This window comes from Triticum urartu, chromosome 1A, assembly GCF_056163025.1.
Source record: "Triticum urartu cultivar PI428250 chromosome 1A, HENAU_Tu73, whole genome shotgun sequence".
NCBI lineage: Eukaryota > Viridiplantae > Streptophyta > Magnoliopsida > Poales > Poaceae > Triticum > Triticum urartu.
In genome coordinates this window covers 471,531,887-471,542,876 of record NC_141873.1, presented here as the reverse complement: position 1 = coordinate 471,542,876, position 10,990 = coordinate 471,531,887, and the positions used below count along the sequence as shown (strand labels likewise).

The 10,990-nt window shown below is 54.3% G+C and overlaps 2 protein-coding genes across 2 annotated transcripts; both read left to right on the top strand.

Annotated features, from left to right (window-relative positions):
• The first annotated feature begins 3,028 nt into the window (after positions 1–3,028).
• On the top strand, positions 3,029–5,503 carry HDA08 (histone deacetylase 8). Its single transcript, XM_087525942.1, has 3 exons — positions 3,029–3,420; positions 3,704–4,284; positions 4,931–5,503. Exons 1-3 carry the CDS (start codon positions 3,129–3,131, stop codon positions 5,231–5,233), a joined length of 1,176 nt encoding a protein of 391 aa, XP_087382068.1. The 5' UTR covers positions 3,029–3,128; the 3' UTR covers positions 5,234–5,503.
• Positions 5,504–8,481: 2,978 nt separating this feature from the next.
• Positions 8,482–10,608, top strand: LOC147991757 (NC domain-containing protein-like protein). Its single transcript, XM_087525944.1, has 3 exons — positions 8,482–8,693; positions 8,815–8,888; positions 9,621–10,608. The coding sequence occupies exons 1-3, from the start codon at positions 8,674–8,676 to the stop codon at positions 10,355–10,357; spliced, it is 831 nt and encodes a 276-aa protein (XP_087382070.1). The 5' UTR covers positions 8,482–8,673; the 3' UTR covers positions 10,358–10,608.
• Positions 10,609–10,990: the final 382 nt, after the last annotated feature.

Genomic DNA, 10,990 nt, shown 5'->3' with positions numbered 1-10,990 from the left:
CTCGGCGCTCCACGAAGGCGGCCACCAAGTCGGCCCCGGTCAGGCCCTCCGACTGGATCATCACCCGAAGCCGGGAGACGGCTGCGTTCCCGGCCTGAGACAGCGACCTGGCCCGGTAGCTCCACGAAGGTTGCCTCCCAGCTGGCGGGCCGGCTATGTAAGACGGCAGGTTGACGTAGTCGCCTTGCTGGGCGACGTTCTTCACATAAAAATAAGACTTCTGCCAAAGCTTCACCGACTGGATCAGCGGAATGGACGGGAACGGATTGTTCTCGCTCGCCCGCCTCATGGCAATGAAGGCTCCGCAGGGGGCGGGGACGCCCGCGACGACGGTGCCGAGCTTGCTTTGGAAGAACTCCCCCCAGAGCTCGAGCGTGGGGAGAACTCCAAGAAAACCCTCGCACAGGGTGACGAAGGCCGACAGCAGCATCACCGCGTTGGGCGTGAGGTGATGCGGCTGGAGGTGGTAGAATTCGAGGAAGGCTCGAAGGAATCCGCTCGCCGGGAGGCCGAAGCCGCGCAGGCAGTGCGAGTGGAAGATCACCCGCTCGCCCTCCTCCGGTGCCGGCGAAATCTCCCTCGCCGGTGCTTGACGAACCCGCACTAGGTTCTCGCCGGGCAGACGCCGCGTCCGGCGGAGGAACTCGACGTGGTCCTCGTGGACGTTGGAGCCATCCCACGAGCTCGACAACGCCATGGGAGCAATGCGGCAGGGAGAAAGACGAAGTGATGGCGAAACGGCACGGCAAAAGGTTGCCGCGGCGGGGAGCAAGACGAAGCGACGGCGGAACGGCGCTGCGAAGAGTTGTTGCGGCGAAGAGAAGAAGAAGGAGGGCGAGAAGGGGCGGAGTGAGGGAGAGCGCACGAGCCTCTGTCGCTCCCCTCCTCCCCCTACTTATAGACCGCGTGGCGGAGCTGAGGAGGCGCAGCGTGGGGGAACGTGGGGATCAACTGCGCCCACTCCCCCACGTCCCGCGATTATTGTGCCTTGATGGCAGAATAAAACCGCCGCGGGAAGGCGAGCGGGTCATGTGGGCCGCAGAAGATCCGCGCTCGGACCAAGGCCCGCGAGTGGCGGGCCCGGGCCTGCGGCGGCGTCCCGTCGCGCGCGTGCATTGGCAGGACTTCCTCGCCACGTGGCCCGCGGAATGGCGCGGGGTCAGCTCGCAGGGCGACCCACATTCCCGCCTACAAGAAACGGAGCTTTCCGAAGACGGCGCGCACACGCGAAAGCCGGCCCCTCGGGATAGGAAGCTGACCTAGCTTCTCGTCCCTTTGTCCGCCTCGAAGCTCGATCAGCTTCGGGGACTACTGTCGGAGTAAATAACCATGGGTAGCCTAGCTGGCTCCCCCTGGCCCTTCTGAAGAAATTACGAGCCGATTCGGTCCTCAAGAATCCAAGACACAGGGCCGCCTTCCCCTTGCCAGCTGTCTCCAGGCCGGCTATCGGAAGGCGGCCCGACTTCAGCCCCCATGAAGAAACGCCGCGGGAGGGCCGGCTCCGAGAAGCCGGCCGCGAGAGGGCCGACTCCAAGAAGCCGGCTCCCATAAAGCGGTTAAGATCGTACCCTCGAAGTCTGCATTCACATAACGGCGATGTGACGGGGCGTGGCTACAGTGAAGCCTGCCACCCCCGAATCCCGGAGCACGCCTGGCACAGTGCGCCGTACGGGTGGCCAAGACCCGTCCGGCGCGGCACTGTTGCCACGATGACCCTGATGTCAACCACGACGGACCGCCGGCGCGTCCCACGGGCGGTGGGCCCCTTCAGGCAGAGAGACACCCAAAGGCGGCCAGGCCTCCCCCAGTCGGCTCAAGATAGAGCCGGTTCCCCACAGCCGGCTTGCCACCTCCCTCGAAGAAGACGCCCCATTAAGGAGACAAGACGCGGTGAGGCTACAGCGATCGCCCGCCGGGCGGCGGCACTGTAGCCATGCCCACCTCGGTGAAGCCCTCGTCACCAAGATTAAGCAACAGTAACCAGCCGCCGACAAGGCCCTGGACAGTGGGGCCTGCCTGTCGACCAAGGAGCCGGCAGCCGGTGGGACCCACAAGCCGGCGGGCCCCAGCAGCCGGCGCAGAAGCCGGAGAGCGTAGACACAGACGGCTGGGCCCCGCGCCCAGCCGGATTACCATTGTGCCCCCGGGGGGTAGGCCTATATAAACCCCCCGGGGCATCCATGCAAAGAGAGATCGATCCCTGCTAGTTTTAGACACCACGTAGGGAGGAGAAGAGAGCGAGCCTTGCCCTTCTTCCTCCTCTCGCCAAACAGCTCAAGGAGCATCGTGTAGCTACTTATTCATCTAGTGATCATGCGGAGACCCCGCAGAGCAGCAGTAGGGGTGTTATCTCCACGGAGAGCCCCGAAGCTGGGTAAGATTCGCCGGCGTGCATGTCTTCGCCTCATCCCGTTTCCAGGTATATGCCTAGGGAGGCGCGGGGCAGAAGCAGATGGCAGCGGCTAGGATTTTGATCAGTTAGGCTGATATCATGTTAGAAGGGAGAGAGGATTCGTGAAATGGTTTGATGTATTGCTTTAGCCTTGTAGGCATATATATAGGAGTACATACAATGACCAACTTGGAGTACAAGACAAAGTAGGACCAAATCCTAGTCTATACTATACTTCCTAATAATCCTTATACTCAACACCATCTAGCCAAGATCACCAACTCGGACTCCCTATCGTGATCTGCCGGATTTAACACTGACAGGTATCTAATTAGGTCATGTCAGCACATGGCCCACCTGGGGTCGTGTCTGGACCACGAGGCTGGGCATGAGTGTCGGCACGACACGGCCTGTTTACCTTTCTTTCAGAACTTTTTTATATATTGGCCCCAAAACAGTCCAAACAGACCCAAAACAGCCCAAATCAGACGGGCTGGTGACTAAACATGCCGGTGGGCCGACCCCTTTTATTGCTGTGCCGTGTCTGGGCCAGATAGCGCGGCACGATTGCCGGCCCGGAACGGCCCATGTAATTGGGGTGCCTGGGTAGGCCAGGTTTCTTGCTCTCTGTTGCCTAAAAAAACAGATATCTCTCTGTGGGAGTCAAACTCGAGTCTCGGTCAACAGACGTCGAAGCATCACGAACTACCGCCGATAACTCCGGCGGTCGCCGCCGATGGACTCCTCTTCGTCCTCCGTCCCTGCGGCTGCGGAGGGGGCGCTTCCGGCGGGGGAGAATCTGGCTGTGTTCTGGCACGAGGGCATGCTGGCCCACGACGCCGGCCGCGGCGTGTTCGACTCGGGCCGCGACCCGGGCTTCCTCGACGTGCTCGACCACCACCCGGAGAACGCCGACCGCGTCCGCAACATGGTATCCATCCTCCGCCGCGGGCCCATCGCGCCCTTCCTCTCTTGGCACTCCGGCACCCCCGCCCACGCCAGCGACCTCCTCTCCTTCCACTCCCCAGGTCTGCCCCCAAATCTGCTCGCAAAGTCAACTAACCTAGAGTACTAAAGCTCCTATCGACCTGCCAATCATTCTTTATTATATCCCTTATCTTAATCCTCCTTGGAGTACATCTATATGTCGTTTGAATTGACAAAACGAACTACTGTATTCTGTAACTTGTAATTACTCGTTTGGATTCAGAAACCATGTTCATATTCAGTCGGGAAATAGTTCAGTTCCTGTAAAATTACAGCAATTCTCCTGCGTTCCTAACGGACCCTTAATCTTGTTGTGATCTTCAGAATACATTGAGGAGCTCGTGCAGGCGAATGCCAGTGGACCCAAGAAGTTATGTGAGGGTACTTTCTTGAACTCTGGTTCATGGGGCGCTGCGCTTCTGGCTGCCGGAACAACCTTATCAGCTGTGAGGCACATACTAGACGGGCATGGGAAGATAGCCTACGCATTGGTCCGCCCCCCTGGCCATCACGCGCAGCCGGACCATGCCGACGGTTACTGCTTTCTGAACAACGCCGGGCTTGCTGTGCAGCTGGCTCTGGATTCTGGCCGCGCAAAGGTTGCCGTTGTTGACATAGATGTGCACTATGGAAATGGTACCGCAGAGGGCTTCTATCGCACGGACAACGTGTTGGCAATCTCTCTTCACATGAAGCATGGTACTTGGGGTCCTTCGCATCTGCAGAGTGGCTCGGCTGATGAGATTGGGGAAGGCAAGGGGCTTGGGTACAATCTCAATATACCTTTGCCTAATGGCAGTGGGGATAAAGGCTATGAGTATGCAATGAATGAATTGGTTGTCCCGGCGATTGACAAGTTTCAACCTCAGCTTTTGGTTTTTGTCATTGGCCAAGATTCTAGCATGGTGAGCTGAGTATGCTTATTTGTTGTCCTTAGTTCACTACATGTTCTACTTGTCAATCCTGCTAAATCATGTCCAGTTTCGTATTCTTTTTTCTCTCGAGAAGATAAACTCATATTTTAGCAATTGAAATATATTGTGAAGTTAAAAAATATAGGTATCAGTGTATCACATAGCATGTTGTGAAAATAACTAGATTTCCTATAGGAACTAAGTGACTTTTTGTTGACATAAGAAATAGGCACCCGAATTCAAGTGGAGAATTCAAACATCGTTAGCAGCCGCACCTCCCACCAGCTGAGCAAGGCCCAGTTCCCCTACTTGCCATCTTGTATAACACAGTGTGGGACTGTGGGACTATATAAACTTCATACTAAGGAAGATAATAAATATACTTGCGCTAAATGTATGTTTACTATCTAGATTTATTATCATTCATTTTGGATAATCTATACTGTGGGACGGAAGTTATATACTAAACGTAAAATATTACTCCCTCCGATCCAAAATAAGTGTCGTGGTTTTAGAACTAAATCAAATGGTAGCAATTGTACCTTGAAGATTGAGGTAATGTTGCATGCATGATAATCTTCTGTCTTGAATTATATGACTCCGTTGGACGAACTAATTGTGAATTTTCTCCATGCAGTTTGATCCAAATGGAAGACAGTGCTTGACCATGGATGGTTACAGGAAAATTGGACAAATAATGAGGGGCGTGGCTAATCGACATAGCGATGGGCAAATGTTGATTGTCCAGGAAGGGGGTTACCACATCAGTTATTCAGCATATTGTCTGCATGCGACACTAGAAGGCGTTCTGAATCTTGAGGCCCCATTGCTGGACGACCCAATCGCATACTATCCCGAGGATGAGAAGTACACCATGGAAGCTGTCGACGTCACGAAGAAACGCTGGAAAGAATCCATTCCCTTCTTGAAGGACATTTAAGGACGCGTTACGTCTCTTCTTCGACGCAGCGGCAAACGACGAACCTCGGTCTCGAATCATGTCATGGTTTGTATTCTCGGAATTAAATCGCACTGTCAAGAAAAGAGTGACGCAGCTCATGTAGATGAGCATTAAGAGTTTTTTTTCCTTTGTCGTTTAAGAGAATGAATGAAACCAGACATTTTCTTGAGCAGTTTGTTGAACTGAGAATATGTTTGTTGCATCCCGTCCGTTGGATTAATAAAGAGAGCATATATATCTGTTGCAAAAGCAGGGTGGTGCTACCGAGAAATACAGCCTGCAAAGAATCGATCCCTTCATGGACGGACGGACGGACGGACGGAAGCGACGGCGTCTCACCTCATCCAGCCCCCCTTTGCATCGCATCGCATCGTACCCGCATATTAGTTTCCCACGCCATCTCTCTTCTTTTTTTTTCTTTTTTTTTGCGAAATTCCTACGCCATGTCTGCTCGTTCTGCAGCTATCATACGCTCCACAATTGTTTCTTGCGTCCCTTTTGCATTGGTAGACTGGACGTCCCTCAGGCCAACTCCACCGCACGACTCTAAACGGACGTCCGGATTGGCCGGATTTTGTCCCTTTGGGGCGTTGATGGATTCGCCCGTGTCCATCTTTGTCAGATAGGTCGCGCGCGCACCCCAAATAGTGTCCGAAATGGACGTGAATAAAAAAACTAGAATGAAATAACTAAAAAACTAAATAAAAGCATTTTAGAAAAACATAAAACATATATAAGGGACGGCCATAAAACGGTCCAGTTTCCACAGCCACTTAAAAGGCCCAGTTTTCATAATTAACATATAAAATAAAATAAAAAAACGCCTCCGCCTCCCGCGCGCTCCTGCCGCGCCCGTCGGTGCCGTGGCCGTCCCGTCTTCACTGGCCGTCGGTGTCGTCGTCGTCGCTGACGAGGTCGACGTAGGCCGGCGGCGTCCACAGGTGGGCCGGAGGTGCGTGGTGGACAGGGTCGGGCTGGACGGCCGGAGGTGCCTGCACCACCTCCTCCCGTGGCGACGCCTCCCGCTCCGGTGACCGCGCGGAGTGGGGCACCAGTTCACACCCACGCCGGCGGCCATCTCCGGAGCAGTGCAGGACCAGCCCCACCCCTGGCCCAGCAGCTGCTGGAACGCGGCCGGCGGGTCCTCCCTCCTCTCCTCCACGGCCACCATCTGCAGCTCCGGGAAGGCGACGTCCCCGGCGGCAGAGAGGGCCATGGCCTCCTCCAGGCCGTCCCACTGCCGTTCGTCGTGTGTGTACATGGAGTCGTCCATGACACGCTTGAGGAGACGGGCCTCCTCCTCCGCTGACATGCGAGGAGGTGGAGGGGGCGACGGAGAAGGCGACGGCGTGGGCGTGACGCCGCGCACGCGCGTACGCCCCGCGCACCTCTCGACGTGGCCGCCGCGGCCCCGACACCGTGTCGGCAAAGTATGACGCGCGGCGCGTGTCGTGTTCGTCCTGGAGCCACGTGTCCCAGAGGTCGGAATCCGGGCCGTACCTGTCGTCGTAGAACAGGTCGTCCGGGAGGAGGAGGCGGCGGCGCTCGATCTCATCGCGGCGCGCGCGGCCGCTCGCCGGCACAGGAGGGATCGGGACCCGGTCGGCGCTGAGGTGCCATCCGTTGGGGAGGTGGACGTCACTCCACAGGACCGGCGTCCTCGTCTCCCAGTACCTCCGGCACACGTCCGCCGCGAGGTACTGCCGGTCGCGCTCGCCAGCGGGCCTAGGGTTGATGGTGAAGGGGGCCGGGACGGGGGCTCGACGGGAGGAGCGCGGCGGTGACGCGGGCTCCTCCTTCTTCACGGAGCCGCGGCGGCGCCCCGAGGAGGAGTCGGCCTCACGGTCATGCTTGCCCTTGCCGTTCCAGAACCCCATGGCGAGGTGGGCGGTCGGCGAGCTCGAGGGCTTCAGCTAGGGTTTCGGCGCTGTCGGGTTTTGAGGAGGCCGCGGGGTGGCGTGGGGCAGTGTGGACGACGACCTGTCCACGCTTCCCACTTAAAGAAGGACGGCGACCGTTCGACGTGCGGATGACAGGTGGGGCCGCCCGCTCGTGCGCATTGATGTGGGCGGGTGGGAGGTAGGTGGCCGCCTGCCACGCGGCCCCGACGCGGACGAGCGCACGTCCGTTTGGTGTCCGCCGCGACCCAAACCCGGCGCAAGTTTGCGCTCGAAATGGGTCGGCCCGGACACAAAACAGACAGGATGGGTCCGAGCCGTCGCGCGCTGGGCCGCCTTCTTTGTCTGTTTTATTCCAAACGGACGGGGCCGGACAGGATAGGGTCGCGTGCTGGAGTTGGCCTCAAGCCGACCCATTCTGTGGTCATTCGTTTGTTTGTACCGTATAAACTTCTGTGGCTGTCAGTGCTCCGACATCTTTTGCTGGGATTACCGCTAATATTTTCTGGCTATTTGATTTGCTGCTTTTTTGGGACCTTGTGATGACACGCTGCATCGACTGCTGTCACCAAGTCACACCGTGCTCCGTAATTCCGTACGTAATGAAGTCACAACCAGCACATGGTGAGTATTCTTCAGAGATATAGTAGTACGTACGTCGGTAAGCAGTCTTTGGACTGGGCGACGTCGACCTGTGGTTATGCCGAGATGTGACTGCAAACGCGTGCAGCTCGCTTGCTCACTCGGCTTGGGTAGCCGCCACGCCAGGACGACGCCACGCGTACCGAGGGGCTCTGCGTGGATAGGCTGCGCTTCAGCTCGCGAGAGGTGAGCAGACGCGCTCCAGACGCTGCTCCTGCCGACAGCGCTCGTGCGGCCGACCGCTGAAAACAGCTCGGCTTAATTATCATCGTTTTGTTTGACGCGGCCTCGGTAACCTTCGGCGTTAAGGCTGAGCTTGACGCCGTTAACCGTTGTGGTTTCGACTCTGTTCGAAAATACGAAGGCAATGTCTTTATAGCATAGCAAATATTGTTACTAACTGAATTTCAAAGTGCTTTCCATGACGAATCCGATTTGCGGTAGATCAAAATTATCTCATACCGCATATTTGAAAACCAGTTAGCCTTGCAAAAATGCATACTACTGGTCAAATTAAATTAATATTTTGTGAAAAGAAACCAAATTAAACTTGACTACTCAAAGATGATAGTATAGAAAACAAAGTCTCACAAATAGTCCTGCAAGGAAGCGTTAACTAATTATTGCGAAATCCAGGGGTGCGAAACGAAGTATCCCGTCGTTCGTAAGATAAAGGCACCGGTTACGCGTGTGCGTCAAACGAGATCAGCCAGCGTCTCGTGGATCCTACGGCCCATTCCCCCCGATCCCCTCCCACTTTTTCGTGCTTTACTCCAGAGCGCAAGGCGCCTTCTCGCTTCCGCCCCTCTCCTTCCTCGCCCTCCTCTCCGCCCGCCGCCTGCTCTGCTCGCCGTCCGATCCGCCGCCTCCGCCGTCTCCATGGGTCTCCTGTCGAACAGGTACAGCTCCGAATCGCCCCATTCTTTCGATTTCATGCCCTGCGCTGCCGCAATGGCTTCTAATTTGCTCTGCATCGGTGAATTGATTGGTTCCTTTTTTTCTGCGGTTTGGTTCGGTTAGGATCGGGAAGGAGAGCCTGAAGGCGGGGGATCACATCTACTCGTGGAGGGCCGCGTGGGTCTACGCGCATCACGGTGTGAAATCTGCTCCTTCCAGTATCATTATTTCCAGTTCTGATTAAAGCGTGTTAACTCGCTTCCGTGTAGGTTTTCGTTTCGGTTGTTAATTGATAGGTTTACGTTTTGGGTCAATGAATTGAGAAGAGTATGAATCTGTCTATACTGCCATGTGTCTACAGTTCTTGATGGAAATTACATCTTTGTCGTTTGGCAATTTTAGGTAATTAGGAGATTCAGTACTAAACTGGGATGCATGCAGATGTGTCCACAATTAGATCTTGGCAGTGCTTTGATTGGCTGGATAACAGATGTGGTTGTCATCAGCCACTCTAGTTTCAACGGGTGAATGCAAACATGTGCTGTGTGTAGCATATGTTTACTTAGTCCATACGCCCTCTGTTCACTATTATAAGGTGTTTGGGATATTTCAGTGTGGACCACATAGGGACTGAAATGAGTAAACAAGTACACTAAAACGTGTCTACATACATTCGATTTAGAAAGAAGCTAGAACATCTTATAATAGTGAACGGAGGGAGTGCTATATAGAGGGGGCATCAGCTTGTGTATGTGAGTAATCCTTACCATGAAATCAAGTGATGAAATTGCAAAAACAGATGATTAGTCTAGCTGTAGCCAAAACCTCTGTTGCCACTATGTTGGAAATTATTCGTGTATTTGTCAGAACTGCAATAGGTGCTTCACTCTTGTAGCTTTGTGCACGTATAACCGTATATTTCTCTGCAGGAATATACGTGGGCGATGATAAGGTGATCCATTTTACCAGAGGAAGGGACCAAGAGGTCGGAACAGGAACGGTCATTGATTTTCTTCTTGTGAGTTCTGGCCCTACTAGGAGCACCACGCCATGCTTGGTATGCAGCAGCGAAGAAGCCACCACCGCGGCGGAGACAAATGGTGTAACCTCCTCTTGCCTCAGCTGTTTCCTGGCAGGGGGTGCCCTCTACCGTTTCGAGTATGACGTCAACCCAGCACTTTTCCTTGCCAAAGTGCGAGGAGGGACCTGCACACTTGCTGCCACTGATCCTGACGAGGTGGTTGTCCGACGTGCCAAATACTTGTTGACCAATGGTTTCAGGTGCTACAGCCTGTTCAAGAACAACTGCGAAGACTTTGCTATATACTGCAAGACTGGTCTGCTTGTGGCTGAGCAAGGCAACGTCGGGCTCGGGCAGAGTGGGCAGGCTGTGTCCATCATCGGCGGCCCTCTTGCTGCTGTGGTTTCGACCCCTTTCCGCCTAGTAACCACGAACATCTATGGAGTGGCGGTGATGGCTGTCGGGGTGTACTGTGTCAGCAGGTATGCAGGTGACATTGGCAACCGCCGAGACGTGCTGAAAGTGGAAGTGGAGGACCTGACTGCCGGGCTCGCAAGCGGCCGGATTCGTCCGGCGAACATCAGTCAGCTGGCCACTCCAGGGCAAGTCCAGGTTCCGGCCGTGACCACACTAGTTGCTGCTTAGAATGCGGCACTGATGTTGTAAAATATGGAGATGTATACATCACCATCACTACTGCTATATGTACCACCGAAATCGTTGTTCAAACCTGCTAAAACTGTGCCAGGAGTGAAATTCCCATTCAGCAAGAGCTGTGTGTCAGAGTGTTGTATCCGCTACGGTCGTGTATGGTTTCTCATTAGTATTGTATAAAGAAGGTTGAACATTGGTGTGTAGTTTTCTCGAATTTGTATCAAGATTTCCGCTCCTGTCTATTTCTGGCTTCTGTTTTCACTTCTTGGGGAAACGTTTGCACATTGCAGAAAATATCACCTGATCCAGCATTCATTCTTAACATGAGGTGTGAGTATGTCAAGTTGTCAACAAAACCTGAACCTGTGTTGTGCTTGTGTGCCAACAAAATGGAACAGCAGTTTTACAAACGCATTTTCTCGAGATCCTGTCTTTAGATAGATCATATCCAGATAAGGAACTGATGGTGAGTGTATGTAACAATATACAGAAAAATGTTCAAATCTTATATATAAATTATCTCTGTGTTCCAAGCTGCCTGAAGCGGCTGCTTATACGAGCGTATGTAGTAACTGAATTTAGCCTCACTTTTTGCTTTTTGGAGGAAGTATTAGAACTATTTTT